Below are 17183 nucleotides of genomic sequence, written 5' to 3' on the forward strand. Positions count from 1 at the left end.
ATTTCCCAGCTGCTCCTCGAGAGCAGTTCTTGCCAACACAGGACACTGTGAGAGTCACTGGGGAGAATGTGAGATTGGAGTTAAGTAGGTTCGGACTTCCCGACTCATCGTTGTCTCAATGATGTGAAAATGGTGTTTGATCTCTGAGGTTATAAGGACAGGTGTACAGCTTTCTCTCCCTCTTCATAATGCCTTGGGTGCCACACACACAACTGTGTGGTTAGATCATCTTGTTCTGCTCTAGGGAACAGAGTTTCTTTGAATGTCTTCTGATGTATGTAACACATTCCTACCAGCGTGGAATGTGCCCTGAGTTCCCTCGAAGGCCGTGATCTTCTGGCTGGGCTGTGTATAGACTGATTGCCCAGGTGGGTGAGAGGTGAACAAAGTCACCATTGTCTTTGGTGAAGGGTCTTTGGTGAAGGGTCTTTGGTGAACTCCCTCTTGATTCTTAGACTGGGATTTGGAATACAAATGAGGCTTGGTGTTATTTGCTGCCTCCTAGCCTTTCAGGGCTACGCACTTCAGCTTGTCCTTGAAGCATCTGTGTTGGTTTCTGCAGAGGAGAACACTTATTGCTCCTCTCCTCTTGCCTGAAATTTAGACATTTGTCAGAACTATCTGTTTTGTTTGGCTTTATTTGATTTTACTGCCACCTGTTTACCAAATAAGCTTTCTCCCCTTAAGCATTCTACATCCTCAGCTTTTGATATTCAGTGCAGTATCATGCTGTGCAGATCTCCTCTTCAACCTCTATGTTTACCTAATTCCTATAAGAAAAGGGGAGCACAGAACTGAGGGATACGTTTGTGAATTTAGCATTGTGCTAGTATGACTACTCAATTCCATCACCACAGACATTTCTGCTTTAATTATACTCTTTTTGCTTAAAAGTGTTGCCATTTCTAAGATAAATGCCATTTCTAAGATTCTAACTTATGCTAATACATGTATTTATCCAAGTTTATAAATAGCACAAAAATGATGTTTTTAATGCATACAGTACATCAAATTTAGAAGGAAATATTATTAAACTGTTTTTAAAGGATTAGTAACTTCCCCATTCATGACTTTTGTAATTTTCTACTTTAATTCAAAAAATTAAACTGTTCCTCAAAGGAAGTATTCATTGTCATGTAAATCTTTGGAAACAGGTAGGTACTGCTTCTGGGTAGTGATGGCCTCTGCACCCGGCGTGTGGCTTGTTGCTCTTCACTTTGAACTAGAATGTATTAACCTGGCCCCTAAATTGGGTTTTCTGCACATGGGCAAAATGAGTAGAGATTTGTATCCACTTTATGAAAGTATTGAAAGGAAGTTTGGAATATTTCAATAATAAATTTATAAATGCATCTGCTGGAGGAAAACAAAATTGGCTATTGTGTTGGAAACACTATTCAACCACTTACACCTCCTTACAAATTGAAATAGTTTTCAATTGCATTTTTAATTTCATGGATATTTTGTCCTCTAGTTCTATTGGGCTGTGACTTCTAATGCATTAGGAGTAATTCTTTTCCAGCCCTCATTTTACGAAGTGATATTCTATGAACAAATTCATTAATTTGACCAACCTTTTTTGAGCCCTAGTTACTGCTGTGCACAACCAGGAAAGCGGTGATATAGAAGGTACTGCTCTCTCTGAATTTCTGTTCTGGTGGGAACTGAATGGGACAGACTGGAATAGGAGCAGATGCCATATAGAAACAAGATGCTCTGGTAGATGTTTGTGCAGGCCCTGGCAGGGCCTTACAGGGTCTCAGAGGGTCAGAAAAACAACTACTCTCTACTTGGGGATTGTATCAATCAGCCTACCCCTTGCTGGACATAATACCCGACACTCACAATTTAAAGGAGGAGAGGTTTAACTTGGCTCACATGTTAAGGGGATTCCATCTCTGCGCCTACTAATGTGCTGCTTCTCTTTTCTTTTTAGCTCTTCTTCTGCAAACATTTACTGGGTGTGTAGTAGTGACATGCTAGGAACAGTGCTAGACACTGAGATCAAATAAAAGATCAGCTCAAAAAATCAAAGCCAAATTAACTTTTCTAGATTGTTGCCTTTTAGGGTTTTTAGTCTTTACTTAACTATTAAGCTAGTGAGGATAGAAATAATATAATGAAGTCATCTATTAGATCCAGGAAATTGGGGCACTGTCATGATTTTAAGAAATGTTGCTTTGTTATGACTAGCACATTTTGCAGATGTTAGATGTGAGATTTTGAGTAATACAAATAGCATTTGTATATTCTTTCTTTGATAATGTGATATTTAGTTGTGATCTAGATATACTGAACAACACACGAAGTTTTATTTTCCATCTCTCATTTCTTCCCTTCATATAAAAAAATCACTTGCCTCTTGTGTACCATGAGGATGTATATGACTTCATAGCCAAAATAACACTTTTGGTTAGGAAAAATTGTAGTAGACGTTCTAAGCTGTAAATTATTGAAGGAGCACTTTGGGATTATGATTTGGCAAGTTCTGTTGATAATGTGATATTTAGTTGTGATGTAGATATACTGAACAACACATGAAGTTTTATTTTCCATCTCCCATTTCTTCACTTCATATAAAAAAATCACTTGCCTCTTGGGTACCATGAGGATGTATATGACTTCATAGCCAAAATAACATTTTTGGTTAGGAAAAATAATAGTAGAAGTTCTAAGCTGTAAATTATTGAAGGAGCACTTCGGGAGTATGATTTAGCAAGTTCTGTCTTTGTCTGAAGGTGTGAGCAAGAGAACACAGTACATAGTAGATGAGAACACAGTACATAGTAGGTACAAACACATGGCTCTTGGGCATCATTTTCTGGTCTAGTTGCAAGGCATGAATTGTTTCCTGAGGCTAATTTTATCTGAGGACTTTGGATGTCTTTAGATCTGATATGTACTCAGGCTGAGGTATAGCCTTTAGTCTTTCTTCATCTCTACTCAGCCATCTTCCCTCCTTTATCTTTCATTGAATTATAAAAGAAAGTTAGGAAGTATTTCAACCATACAGAGGTAGAGAGTGACGTTAAGAACATCCATGAAATAACATCCATCGTTTATTGAACTCGTATCAGATTCTGCTCAAGAAATAAAACATTGTAGATTCATCTGCTCACCTGCTGCCATTGTATACCCCTCTCTCTTTCCTTAAAGATAAGCCCTATTGTGGAGTTGCATGTCTTTATACTCTGTACCACATATACTTACATTCTGTCAGTTGCAATAGATAGTATTGACTTAAATGTGTTCACATTATATAAATGTGCATTTGAGTTGCTACTTTTCTTGTTTAGTCACTATTATGCTTTGAGATTCATCAGTGTTGATATATGTGGCATGTGGTTAATTTTAAATGCTGCCTAGTATTCCATTTATGCTAAAATTTTAAAAATTCATTGGCTTGCTTTGTAAGATTTATATTACCTTTTGATGCACAGTTTTTTTCTTTTAAAATGTAGATTCATTTGTTTTCCCTTTTTGGTCTGGGAACTTTGTATATTCATCAAGAAAGTTTACCCTACTACAAGTTTGTATTTTATATTATTTTCTCCTATATGTTTTGGACTTTAACTTTTATTTTAAACTCTTTATTCAACCAAGAATTCATTTTTGTATTGTGGTGTAAAATGGAAGATATATTTAAATGCTCTTATTAATAAGAATAGCAAGTTATACCTGTGTGGTTACTGAATAGCTTACCCTTTCCCTGTCAGTTTGTAATGCTCATTTTGCTGATTTGCTTCAATATCTTCTCTGTATTTTATAATGTTCAAGCACAGAAAAATAAAGTGAAATTTTGGGCAGAATATCTGTATAATGTAATCCATGTTTGAAACTTAATGTTGAATTTGAATTGTGTGTAAAGTTTTTTAATCCTATAATGTCTGCCTGCCTGCCTGCCTCTCTCTCTGTGTGTGTGTGTGTGTCTCTATCTCTATCTGTCTTTCTATCTGTCTATCTATCTATGTATGTATCTATCAATCTATCTATAACACTTCTACACGGACATTTGTTTGAATAGACAGCTAGTTGTCATTACTGCTAATTAATATTGAACATTATTCTTAAATAAATGGCTAGTTTAAAAGAGTCCTCACAGTGGCACTGATTGCTCTACCTATTATTGTGGATGGAATAGATTCAGCTAGGGCTCTTGTTAGAGATAAAAACTAGAATTAGTCAGTCAAACAAGCCAACAGACCAAAGCGTGGACTATTGACAACAAAGTCGTGTAATAAGACATGGTTTATATAGAGGTCTGATGCTCAGGTAAATTTAATGGACTGTTGGTGTTTATATCCGTGGTGAAATACACTCCTGTGATAAGCAGTCATATAGTAGGTCTTACTCCATCCATGAAGTTTTGATAAATTGTAAAACTTTTAAAGCAAGAAGGATAAGTTTGCCCAAAAGTTCAGAAATTTAAATGGACAAACTTGAAGGAAAAAATCATTACCTACAGAGTTGTAAATCTACTCAGATGGAGGAAACACACTGTAAAATGGCATGAACTGCCCATTGATTTTTGCCCTGCAGAGAACAGGTGCCTGGCACTGGTGACAGTGGGCCAGTGTCGGGTCTGAGGTTCTCAGAAACATCTTTTGCATTTGGAGCCTTATGCACCTGATGGGTGTGACACACTAGCCTCACAAGTGATTGGCATCATCTGGAGTCTACTTGGGGACAAGTGAGCAGATCAGGTTCTCTTCTGATGCTTCCCAACTGATGATAGTGTGGGGGCCAGATATGTAATGCACAAGCCCCACAATTGTGCAGAGAATACTGGGAAAGACAGACTCTGTAAGCACGGTATAGAAATGCTCAGTGCCTGCAGTTCACATGAATTCACACTGGAAATAAAAGGGTGTGTGTGTGTGTGTGTGTGTATGTGTGTGAGTCACACATAACACACAGTCAAAGGTAATACATGTTCCTTCAGGTTTTTCAATTTAAATGTCAACTTTGGGCCAAGGTGTGTGTAAGAAATACATATATATCTACAAATGCATATATGTGTGTATACTATACATATACACATGTATATACACACTGAAAATAAGTGGAAGAAATATTTTATCTACTTCACATTGTCTTGTGTTTCCTAGTTTGGCAAATACTGAGTAAAACAAAAGGGTTATGGGGGACAGAAAGAAAGTTTACCCCAAGCTGGTAGGAATTAGGGTGAAGACTTTAAGAAGTCCTCACTGCTAAGGCCTTGCAGTGAGAAATATTCATAACTTTGTAAAGAGCACGTTGGCGTATGGCTGATGTGACGTGAGGTGATTACTCCAGCTCTCTGCCTAGTGGAGGAAGAACATCCTAACAAGAAAAAAAGTTCAAAAGATGGCAAGAAACAGGAGAAGGACATTTGTTTTATAAGAACTGTAAACTGCAGATGGGAGCTCTCCCGTTTTACTGCAGACCGTTGAGGAAGGAAATCTTCAGTTTTGCTGAAGAGCAGAGGATGGAGCTGTTTATCATCGTGAGGACTTCCACGTGCCAGGCACCCTGCAAGGAACTTCGTACATGTACTGTAATTTAGTGCTCATGAAAACTCGCTGGCGTATGCCCAACATTATTAGCTGTGCTGTTTCTTGAGGATATGGAGGTAGGACACCTCAAGTCATTTGCCCGGATGACAAGAGAAAATTGTAAAAATCTTATTTCTGTTCAGACTTGGTAAAAAGAAAGGGATCACCAAGCACATGTTAAGCTTTGAAAATTTACATTAAGTGAATTGGACTTTTCTTATTTTGTCATGGTGTCTTAGTTACTTTTCTCTCATTGCTGAGACAAAATACCCAACGCCCAAAATGAAGCAAGGAAAGGTTTATTTGGCTCACAGTTTGTAGAGGTTTCAGTCCATACTTGGTTGGCTCCAAGGCAGAAGCCAGCAAAGCAACAAGAGCAAGGGGGAATGGCAGCCGAATAGCAATGCAGCCAGAGCAAAAGGGAGGAATGGCGGCAAGCAGCTTCTTTCCCTGCCTTACATTGTAAACAGGCTACCCCCACCTAAGGGGCGTGTAGCTCTCACATAATCTCCATGCCCTCCTCTTCCACAGGCTCAGGATGTATACAAAGTAAGCACTCTAGCTTCCTGCTAAGTCACTTAGCCAAACCTCTAGACTCCCCAAGTTGACACAATATATCAACCATAACACGTGAGTGTTGTGTTTTTGCTGTACATTCCTGCACATTGAATCTATGGTTCTTATAGTAAACACAACAGCACTTTGCCTTTGGTAGCTTTCACTTTAGACCCCTTAATTTTTGATAGTCTCAATTTCTAGCGTGTTAGTCTTTTAAGGTGAGACCAAAGATAGAAAGCAAAAACAAAACACCCGGAGCTTTTGTTTATGACTTCCTCTCTCTATTTTTTTTGTTTGGTTTTTCTTCCGGTACCAGGAATCAAACTCATGACCTTGCGCTTGCCAAGCAGGAACTGTGCCACTGAGCTAAACCCCCAGGCCTGACTTCCTCTCTCTAAAAGGATAATTATTGACACAGTCTGAGTTGTGTCATAGAGACCTCCCTCAGTGTAGAGTTCATGGGAGACCATAGGTCCCTGTGGGGGCTGTGCACATGGGAATACTCCCATAGCCATACTGGAAGAGCCCTTGAATCAGGCTGGGCAAGTTCTTTCACAGAACCTTTGGGCAGATTTCTTGAACATGCACATTCAGGAGTATGCTTGGGTATTGTGGTGACTATGATGATAATAACCTAATCTACACTTAGAGTTCTTATTAAAAGAATCCACCTCAGATTGCTACTTCTCAGAGATAGTTGCATCCACTTCTAGATATATTCTGTGTAGTTAACATTAAAATTGCATGGCAATCTCTGAATGACAGCTATCAAGATAGTCCAACTTTCCCTCCATTGTGGAATAGAAGTACCTAGAAAAGATACATTTTTCTTGGATTCCCCCCCCTCGATTTTATTATTTGTCTAATAAGAATGATGAAATTTTATATATAGTTCATTTTTCCCTTTTGGAAGCCTGAAAACTCAGAACTAAATTTGAGGCTGCTTCGCTTGAAATTCTGACCGCAGCATTACCTGTGCATTATTGCTCACTCTTCAGGCTTTCCATCCTAATTTATGTTTCCCTTGGACCTAATTATTTTTTATATTTACTGCTCAGTTAGGCGGCACATAATAGAACTAAAGATCTAAATTGGTAAATATAAAGACCTGACTAAAACTAGACATAAAAATAAAGTAGTTCTCTATTAAACTTCCAGGGTTAGAAACAGTGCTGGGCAGAAAGTGGAGAGAATTTCTTTTCCTCTACTTTTGATAGCTGGAAACGTTACCTTTCCTTCCTCGTTCATGAGCCATCACAAAGTTTCTCAGGGCCATTCTCACAATATGTGTCTTGCAGCATCTAGACAGAACTGAGAGGTGTCAATTTACACTATGGGTGAATTGAGATCTGTCAATTTATAACATGTGTCTTGCAGAATCTGGACAGAATTGGTGGTCAGAATGGTACTGAACATGTACACCATGAGATGTTCTTATCTATTGCATAGTAACTGGCTTTATATGTACATTCCTACAACATTTACAGCCATTCATGAAAGAATTAGAAATTCTTATCCAAAGAAAAATATACATACAATATACATATGTTTTAATAATTGTTGTGTTCTTTATGTTGGTTAGGAGTCAATTTCTTGCTCTTTTAAGTTACAGATTGGGGATAGATCTATTTGTTTATTATTGATAGAGATTTGAGGATTTCAGTCGAGCTCCGAAATGAAGCAATTTTTTTCTCATTCCAGAAAGGACTGAACTCTACATCTCCCTTGCCAACTGAGCACCTGGCTGAAGCCACGAGAACGTTACTGGACAGTCTTGGGAATCTGGCCCAAGAGGTAAGTTGTGTCTTCCTACTGCTAGGCAACAGACCATTCATACAGACCATTCAGTTCAGGGTTTGGCTAAGAGAGTACTTTTAAGTTGAATATAACATGAGATGGAATGACAATTTTAGAAGCAAAAGCAATTTTAAGAATGAACTGTTTTGATCTTCTTACTTCAGCGATGAAAAATTGAAGACTTATCCATGTCTCAGAGCAAATTAGTTAGTGGCTAGAAGACCCATATCTGGTCTAGAGCTTTCTCCCCTGGTTTCTATCTGTCCCTAGATAATCACATATTTGTAAAGAGGAGGATTCTCTGTCTGACCTTCCAAGCACTGTTTTTGTCTGACTAGCAACTTCTGCATATAGCTTTTTAGTAGCGAGATCATCCAGTCATTTTACTAAAACATGAATTTGCTGATGAACAAGAATAACACGGCACACCTAATACAGCCCTTCCCTTGTAAAACCTGGCCTCGGGTTCAACTCTGGAATATGATCTGTTAATGAACATTACATTCAGTTGGCCTTTTCGCTTCACACGTTGACTAATGTGTCAGAGTAATCTTAACTCAAAAATCAGAGCCGCTGCAGGTGCTTACAAAAGCAGTTACCTTTTCCTCTGACTCCTAAGTCAGACTCCTAAGTCAGTCAGTGTTCCACCCTCTTATTGCCGACTGTACTGGGAAAGGAAGCAGTGGTCACTAACAAGGGAGACTTACATGTGTTGGATATTAGAAAATAATATTGGAGAATTTTTCTCAGATTTGGTCCATCTTTTAGCTGCTTCTCTAACTCAATTTTATGCATGCATCACTTTCAAATATAAAAATTTACTTTTTTTCTGACAATAACAGTATTGCATGGGGGCTGGGGATTTAGCTCAGCGGCAAAGCGCCTGCCTGGCAAGTGCAAGGTCGTGAGTTCAGTTCCCGGTACCGGAGAAAAAGCAAAAAAAAAAAACAGTATTGCATGTTCATCTGGAGAATATAAAACATTTGGGAAAATACGAAAAATCCCGAGTAAACACTGTCAGCCGTTCAGTGTATTTCTCTCTGTTCTGCTCTGATCTGTTCTTTCTCTCTAATTCTGCTTATGTGTCTCTGACGGAAGAGGCTTGAGTTTCAGGTCTTCTTTCAGGAGCAGCCCTCTTCCAGCCTGTCATAGTTGCTCTGGTTATGAAGGCTGGTGACCTCTGGCTGTGTGGAGACGAAGGGCCAACTGGGATTCTTTCAGGAGCCAGAAAGAGAAAGAGAAACTGCTCTGCAAGGCTACAGCCATTTCACCAGGGCCCATTAGCTGACCTTGATGTGTCTAGCAATGCTCTAGCAGGTTCTCTCATCCTCCCTGCCCGTCTTCATGTCTGGCCTTGGAGAAAGCAAAGTAGAGGTAGTAACAGGGGAGGCCATGTCTAAACTCAGGTTTATCACAGCTGTTTCTCTTACATCACTGACTGTGCTGTTGTCTGGTGTAAAAAAAATAAAGCATGTGATACTCCCATTGCTGGTGTGGTAGAAACTCTCTAATGGATACACATTTTTTCATGGCAGCTGCTTTTTGTGCCCTGCTTGCTCTCGGTCTAGGACAAGCAAAGGCCACCTGTTACTCCAATAGAACCCTTTGAAATCACGTTGATCACTAGTTAAGCATTGTTTAACTTGCTGTTTCTATGAAATAGCAAATAGGAGAAGATAAGTAAATGTACTTGTTTGGTCAGTGTGTTAGAAGGAAGGTTGATTTCTTTGAAAGGAAAAGAAAAGGGGAGCCAGCGTTTTTTGAGGAACTGCTTTGGTTCAGGCAGAGTCACCTGCTTTCCCCAGATAATCCATAGGACACGTGTGAGGTGGATCTTAACTGTGCCCACTTTACAGATGCCACTGAGGTCAGAAAAATCAAGCAACTTGCCCGGAGTTAGGAATTAACTGATCTCATGGGATTTGAATCCAGGACCAACAGATTCCAAAGGCCGTGCTTTTATTTGGTCCTTTCTATTCCAAGAGTTTGTCACAGAGTCGACGGTTGGAATAGAGCAGAGTCTCCAAAGGAAGAAGATAGCTATTAGCAGACCTAGGAACTGGGTGGAAATGGGGACCTTGGGAGTGAGAAAAAATCAGAGCTGATATGAATTTCACATCTGGATGGTGGAGAATGTTTGCCAGACAAGATTGGGAACCCAAGACAGGAGGCAGAGTCACAGATACCCTGGGGGTGTAAGCTTGCTAGATATTAAGGACTCAGTTACACATACACGTAGTAACTTCTCTGTCGTCTTTGGGTGGGAGAGAGAAACAAACAGGTCAGTGTATAATGTGACAGCAGAGGTGCGTGCAGTGCAGAACAATAAAGCTGAGTAAAGAGGGTCAGAGAGTGACGAGGCATCATTTTAAAGGGAGTAACTAGGGAGGTCCTCGCTGATAAGGCGGCTGGCCAATCTTTGCTGATAAGGTGACTCTTCAGTCTTTGCTGATAAGGTGACTTGTCAGCCTCAAGGAAATGGTAGTATGTCCATGTAGAGGGAAGCGCACTCCAAGATGCCAAGACACTGATGCTAGGGCATGCTTAATGACATGTGTAAGGACCAGGGAAGAGGCCCGTGGGGGCAGAAGAAAGTGAAAGGGTGAGAGGGTGACTGAAGATTGGAGTGAAGGGCTTGGAGCAGAGGGGGTGTGGTGAGATCTAGAGTTTACAGTGTTCATTCTCTCGCTCCTGGATTGTGAAGTAAGAGGGGTGGATGAAGGCCATTGCAGTGGATCAAGAAAGCAGTAAATCAGTGGCCCATTCCTTCACTCAACACAATTATCAAACAGCATCACCAGTCGCCTTGGCCACCCTCTCTGTGAGTCATGGCTCTTTGTAGAGGAAGTATGAAGCTTAAACAGCTGTGGAAAGGTGATCTGGAGTTGATCTCTATCTTAGTTACTTCTCTTGTTTCTGGGACAAAATACCCGACACCTACAATTTAAAGGAGAAAAGGTTTATTTCAGCTCAATCTATATTAGTTTCAGTCCAATTGGCTGGCTCCAAGGAGAGGTGGCATGGCAAAGCGGCATGGCAGAGGAGAAATAGTTCATGGTAGAGGAGAAATAGTTCATGGTGTGGCAAGCAGAAGGCAACAAAGCAGCAGAGCAGCAAGATCCCTCTCTCTTTTGTCTTATCCAGGCTACAAGTCTTTTGGATGGTGCCACCCACCCAGAGTGGGCCTTCACATTATCCACACCCAGAACTATGATAAACCAGTTATGGATTAGTCCAGTACCACAAACCCTTAATCCCAGTATTATACACCCTTAGTCCTCATTCACACACCCTAGATCCAACCACCTCTGAAAAGCCCCACCGGTGAGCACATAAGGGTTTGGGGGTACATATAGATACAAGCCATAACAACTGTGAAGGCAGGTGCTGGGAAGAGCCACCCTTCAGAAATGACTCAGGAATGATGATACCTTTGTCTAAAAGATGTTCTTCTGCCTTTATGTGGGAGGAAATTTATTCCTTGGGTTGGGAGGTGGGGGTAAGGCAGCCGGTGGAAAGATAAGTGAGTGGCTTTGTCTCACTATCATTTACAAATACACAGGGCTGTTCCGTCAACCAGCAAAAGGAAAGAAAGTCTGGCTGCCTTTCCCTTTTCTGTCCCTATTCCCCATATCCAAGACAGCTTATGTAATGATAAAGCAAGGAAAAGCTGTCCACCTAATTGTATTTCTGTGAAGTGTGCTAGATACTTCCTCTCTGGAGAGACAAATCTGTGTGACATCCTCCCCGCCCCAGCCTAGTTCCAGACTGGCGGCAGAAGGCAGAGGTTAGGACCTACAGTATCCAAGATCACTTTACTCACCTAAGCCAGCAGATGAGGGAGGTAGAAAATTGGGCACATGGGTTCTCCAGGTTACATGCAGGATCCAGCAACCTCTCCCCCTGCTCTCCGCAGCTCAGTCTTTCTAGGGAGTGAGACCATGCAGTGACATTTGAAGGAATGTGGGGATTTAGTAGTGATTTATTATGAAACGTGTGGAAGTACGAAGTACTCTACAAATAATTAATAACAGCAATTGGGCCAAGAACCCCACAAGGTACTGGAGGACATTTGTATGTCAGGCAAGGTACTGTGTGTTTATTGATACTTATGTATCAATTGATACTTGCCAATTATGTACAGTTGATACTTGAGTCACAGTCATGGCCCCTGGCTGCCTGAGGCCTTTGACTCCTCATCTTCAGGACTGTTCTGTGAGGGCCATCGCACATGCAGTGCGTCATTTACTCTGCCCGTGTTCTGCTCTAGCTTCATCACCTTAATGACAGGTTGGTCCTGGAGATGTATATGGTGTTTCTAAGGCTGCAGACCAATGAGAGGGGGCATCACTAGGGCTCAAAATCAGATGTCCCACCTTACGTTTTTCAGTTTCTTGAAACTTCACTAAGTCCAGGGTAGAGAACTTCATGCATTTACTTTCTTCCAAAGAAAAGAGGGCTGGCTTTTTAATTTTCAGTTTAAGATGTTTTTAAAAATGAGTCAGGGATCATGAGCAGTTCCTGGTAGACTGAGGGTTAAATACAGCCATGCAGAGAAGGCATTCTCTCCAGCAAGCTAGAATCCAGTGAAATAAAGGCCATCACAGGGACTCCTCTGACTTCCAGGATGTGCTCCCTACACCTTCATGGGCACAGGAATTCTCCGGGCATCTGGTGAGAAACCAAGTGTGAATTCTGCAGGTCTGCAGAGGGATCTTGGAATCTGTATTTCAAACAATGTCTCAGATAATGCATATGCTTCAGGTCCCAGCACCACAGATAGGGAAGGAAGGTTCTGGCAAACCCATATCAAGGCTTTGAGATGATGTCAAGCAAAATATATTCTGCAACATGGCTTTTGAAAGGCCAAGAATGGGAAAAAAAGAGGAACTAAAATATATCCGATGCAGGTACAAATTCCCTATGATGAATGTGATCGTTATGTATATCTAAATTATAACAATAAAATTAATTTTAAAAAAATAAAGCCAGCCTGAAAAAATTAGAGAAAATAAGGTGTTTCTTTCTCTTCTCTGTCCCAACGCTTGCTCTGCCCCTTGCTTCCCTGGTCCTCCTCTCTCCTCTCTTCCCATCCCTCACCTCAGCTGTTCAGCATGAGGAGCTGGAGTGACATGCGGCAGGAGGTGATGTTTCTGACCAATGTGAATAGCTCCAGCTCCTCCACCCAGATATACCAAGCTGTGTCCCGCATCGTTTGTGGCCATCCCGAGGGTGGGGGCCTGCAGATCAAATCTCTCAACTGGTACGAGGACAACAACTACAAAGCCCTCTTCGGAGGCAACGGCACTGAGGAAGATGCTGACACCTTCTATGACAACTCCACTAGTGAGTATCTGCAGATCAGAGCCCCGTCCTCATCCCTGTCTGAGCCCTGGGCTCAGCCCGAGTCACCTCCCTCCTCATGCTTACTCTCATCCTCTGTAGCAGCATTAGACATTGATGTGTCTGTTTTCCCAGGAGCTTCTTTGCTCCCGGGGGACAAGGGTCTTAATCAGCTAATTATCCCTAGTTCTTTGTTTGGGGACTGGGACATCTCAGGTGTACAGTGGCGTTTATCAAAATGAATGAATGGCTGAAAACTGTTCTCAGTTTCCTGGGGCAGGTAGGAAGGTCATTCCAGTGTAATTAAGGATGAGATGTTAGTAGAAAGACAGATCCTACATAACAGCACTTGTATGTGGAAACTAAGAAAAATCGAACTCATAAGAAGAGTAGAAAGGAGGTGAGCAGGGCTTGCGGGTGAAGGAATGAGAGATGTTGGTCAAAGAGAACAAAGATTAAGTCTCACAAGAAGAGTAAGTTCTGGAGTTATAATGTATAGCTTAGTGACTCTAGATAATAATACTGTATGGTACACTTAAAATTTGCTGAAAGAGTTGATCTTCAGTATTCTCAACCCCTCCATGCACACATCCTATGAGCAGTGGACATATAACTTCATTATGTAAATGTTAACTTCCCTGTATACAGTGAGACATCAGCTTGTATATACCTTAAATATATAACATTATTATTTATCAAGTGTACCTTAATAAAGCTGGAAGAATTATAAAAAGGATGAGAAACTGGTCCTTTAATAATTATTATTGTTACCTTTGAGGCAAACTTTATAATGAAAATCTAAAAATAAGTAATAATAACAGCTACAACAAAATCTAGCATTTAGGTAAAATTTCCTATGTACTTTGGAATCTATTTAAGTGATCTTATTTTACCCTGATGAAAATTCTGCAAGGAAGGTTCTACATTTCACAGGTTTAGAGAGGTGTGAGTGACTTGGTCAAAGCCACATCATAGCTAAGCTCACAAGAGCTGGGATTCAAGTCTAAATCCTCCTAACTCTGGGCTTTTTTTGATAAACAACAGTGCTTCTCAAATGTCCATGAATGCACTATCATGCTTGGATGTTAGATCTCCTGTTTGTTTTGTGTCTTTAGCCACAAGGCAGTGATAAAGAACCATGTAACTCCAAACCTGCTTGCCACACTTGGGCAGTTTTGTGGGGATGTGTGTCCTGTGCCTGGTGGCACCAGGGATCCAGTGTCACACTTTTAGACAATAGTATCCTTTTCCTTGAAGACCCAAACAGCTAAGCCTTTCTCCATTTCTAGCTATAGGTGTGTCTTTCAGACACTGAGCAGGGGAACGTTTTGTGCATTACTGTAATAGAAAAACCTTTTATTCTCTCTAGAGTAAAGCACTCTAGACATTTGCTGAGTTGCTTTACAGCTTGAAAAGGCTGGCATTAGAGGCAGCTCTATGAAATGCCATTTCTTCTTCTGCCCCAGCATGCAAATCAACTCCAGGGAGCCTTCATTTACACAATAGGTATGCTTGTGAGCAAAGCCTTTTTATAAAAAAACTGGGGAGCCAGGAGCTCAGCTCAGCACATGCCAAACACACACAAGGCCCTGGGTCCCATCCCCAGCATCCCACCATTCTGTCACCTTGTAGCATAGAGAGGTTACATGGTATCTTGCAAAAAACCAAAGCAAACAAAACAAAAAATAAAACTAGCTGGAAAACTTAAAATGCAATTCTTTAAAAACCAAACTTATTTTACAGTTATAACTTTGGATGTTTCAGTTTGGGGTTTTTATTAGACTTACATGTAGATGGATGAGAGCTATTAATTAATGAAAGAAAATTTTGCCTGAAAACTAAAGTGTGATTTCAGCCTTCTGGTTGCTCCTCAAGTGTCCTGTTTGTTTTCAGTGAAAACAGTCCTAGAACTGGCATGAGGGGATGAGTTTTATGCATAGGAAAAGCATTTTTCTAGTTTGATTCAGTTTGCAGTTATAACGTACTCTGATTATTTATCAAGCACCTTTCTAGAAGTCTTATAGAATTCCCCATGTCTCTGCCAAGTAGATGTTATGAACTTTGTTTTTTACAGAAGAGCAAACTGAGGCTCACAGCAGAAAGTTATTTGCTATATGACTGTTAGGTGGTAGAGCAGGGTTTTGCACCTGGGACTTTGTGTCTGGCTCCCCAAACCCTGTAAGCTCCTGCTGGCATAAGGCCATGCATATGAATGCGTGCTTGTCTTCCAACATCCTAGCTCCTTACTGCAATGATCTGCTGAAGAATCTGGAGTCTAGTCCTCTTTCCCGCATTATTTGGAAAGCTCTCAAGCCCCTGCTTGTCGGGAAGATCCTGTATACACCGGACACTCCAGCCACGAGGCAGGTGATGGCTGAGGTAAGTTACCCAGGACCAAGACTGTGTCCTCAGAATGTTCCCAGAATTAGGAGCATGAGAGTAAAGGCAGCTTCAGATGGAGCGTGCTGAGTATACTCATACCTCTTTGGGGATTTTTAAAGAGTGAGAACTTCAAATCTGATCAAGTTCAGAGCGCTCAGTATCTGAATCAGCCACCGGCAGGCATTTCTAGGTATATTTGAATCATAGCCACAGGCTAGTATTTTGGGGGAGAAGACTGGCTGGGGATGCTGGGATGGGGTATCCTTTTAGGGACCATTGAGTTATTCATTGTCTTTACCTCTGCACTTTTCCTGTGTCCCTGGCTCCCAACTGACTAGGTGAACAAGACCTTCCAGGAGCTGGCTGTGTTCCACGATGTGGAAGGCATGTGGCGAGAGCTCAGCCCTAAGCTCTGGGCCTTCATGGAGAACAGCCAAGAAATGGACCTTGTCCGGGTGAGCATATTTCTGGCTACTATGTGCCCGCTTGATGTTGGCGTGAGTTGTAGTCACATTCCCATAATTGATGTAAGAATTCTTTTAGCTTTAACCAATTGAGAGGCAGTGAGCCTAGCGCAAATCACATCTTTAAGCCTCAGGACTGCACTTCTTTAAAGCAGAAACCGTGGTGCAGCATTAACCTTGTGTACTTTGACATCAATGCTGCTCATGGCCAAATACCAGTTTTGTACAAAACTTAGTAACGGCCGGTATTCAGAGGTAGAACTTGGTGATTACAGGACCCTAAGAATTTTCGTGTTAGGCTCCAACTGCTGAGCATCTTCTCTAGACTTTCGACGTTTAAGTAGGCCTGGAAAGGAAGTGTGGGAGCAGAAAAGTGGTTTGACTCACAGACGCGTCAGAGATACCAGTTTCCGAGGCATCGTGTGAGTGCAGAGCTGCGTGGAATGGAATTGCACTTAATGCTTCTGAGCCACTTGGAAGGAATAAGTGCTCTAGAGACAATTGGATTCAAAAGCAGAGCAGTCTGAGAAGAACAGAATGTCTCCTTTGCTTGAGTCTGGGAGCCGGTTAATCGCATCATCCCTGCCTTGGGCTCTGACTCAGAATCATTGCACTCTTTCCTAATGCCATGGAGAGAGAGGCTACTTCCTTTTGTTTCTGCTGCCATTAAGAGGCAGGAGAGAATTTTGCCCGGTGTCTTGTTTGGAACCTCATCGATATGTGGGGCAATGGATTTTAGGGGCTGTACCCCTCTGGAGGGAATTCTTCTGAAGTTTAGAACTGTCCCCCTGGTCTCCTGGTGGAGGGGGCCAATTACTGAGGAAGAAACTCCAGTGATGCAGAAGCCTCCAGTGATGTATGCTTGAGCCTTTAAAAGCAGGGTTACTTGAATAATAGAAGCACAGACAATGGTGTGTATAGACTGTACCAGTACAAATAGGAGTAGCTCATGCCCTATAAGCCCAGCTGTCCGTTGGACTCTGTTCTCTCCCCCATAAGGCATGATCCAGTCATAGGCAGTGTCACAGGCATGTGTCCTCTCAAGCTCTTCCTCCCGGTCTTCTTGGAATCCATATTTCTACCAGTTGGAGCCTCAGGGAGTGGT

The 17183-nt window shown here is 41.4% G+C and overlaps 1 protein-coding gene across 2 annotated transcripts in view; it reads left to right on the plus strand.

Annotated features, from left to right (window-relative positions):
- Positions 1-17183, plus strand: part of Abca1 (ATP-binding cassette, sub-family A (ABC1), member 1) — a 127764-nt gene that overhangs the window by 60529 nt on the left and 50052 nt on the right. For both annotated transcript variants that reach the window (XM_005382783.2, XM_005382782.2), the window contains exons 8-11: positions 7794-7886; positions 12995-13235; positions 15472-15611; positions 15953-16069. In XM_005382783.2, the coding sequence (XP_005382840.1) occupies positions 7794-7886; positions 12995-13235; positions 15472-15611; positions 15953-16069 (591 nt within the window). The remainder of the gene's footprint in view (positions 1-7793; positions 7887-12994; positions 13236-15471; positions 15612-15952; positions 16070-17183) is intronic.

Source organism: Chinchilla lanigera, unplaced genomic scaffold (assembly GCF_000276665.1).
Source record: "Chinchilla lanigera isolate Chin_1 unplaced genomic scaffold, ChiLan1.0 scaffold00018, whole genome shotgun sequence".
In the NCBI taxonomy this organism is placed as follows: Eukaryota; Metazoa; Chordata; class Mammalia; order Rodentia; family Chinchillidae; genus Chinchilla; species Chinchilla lanigera.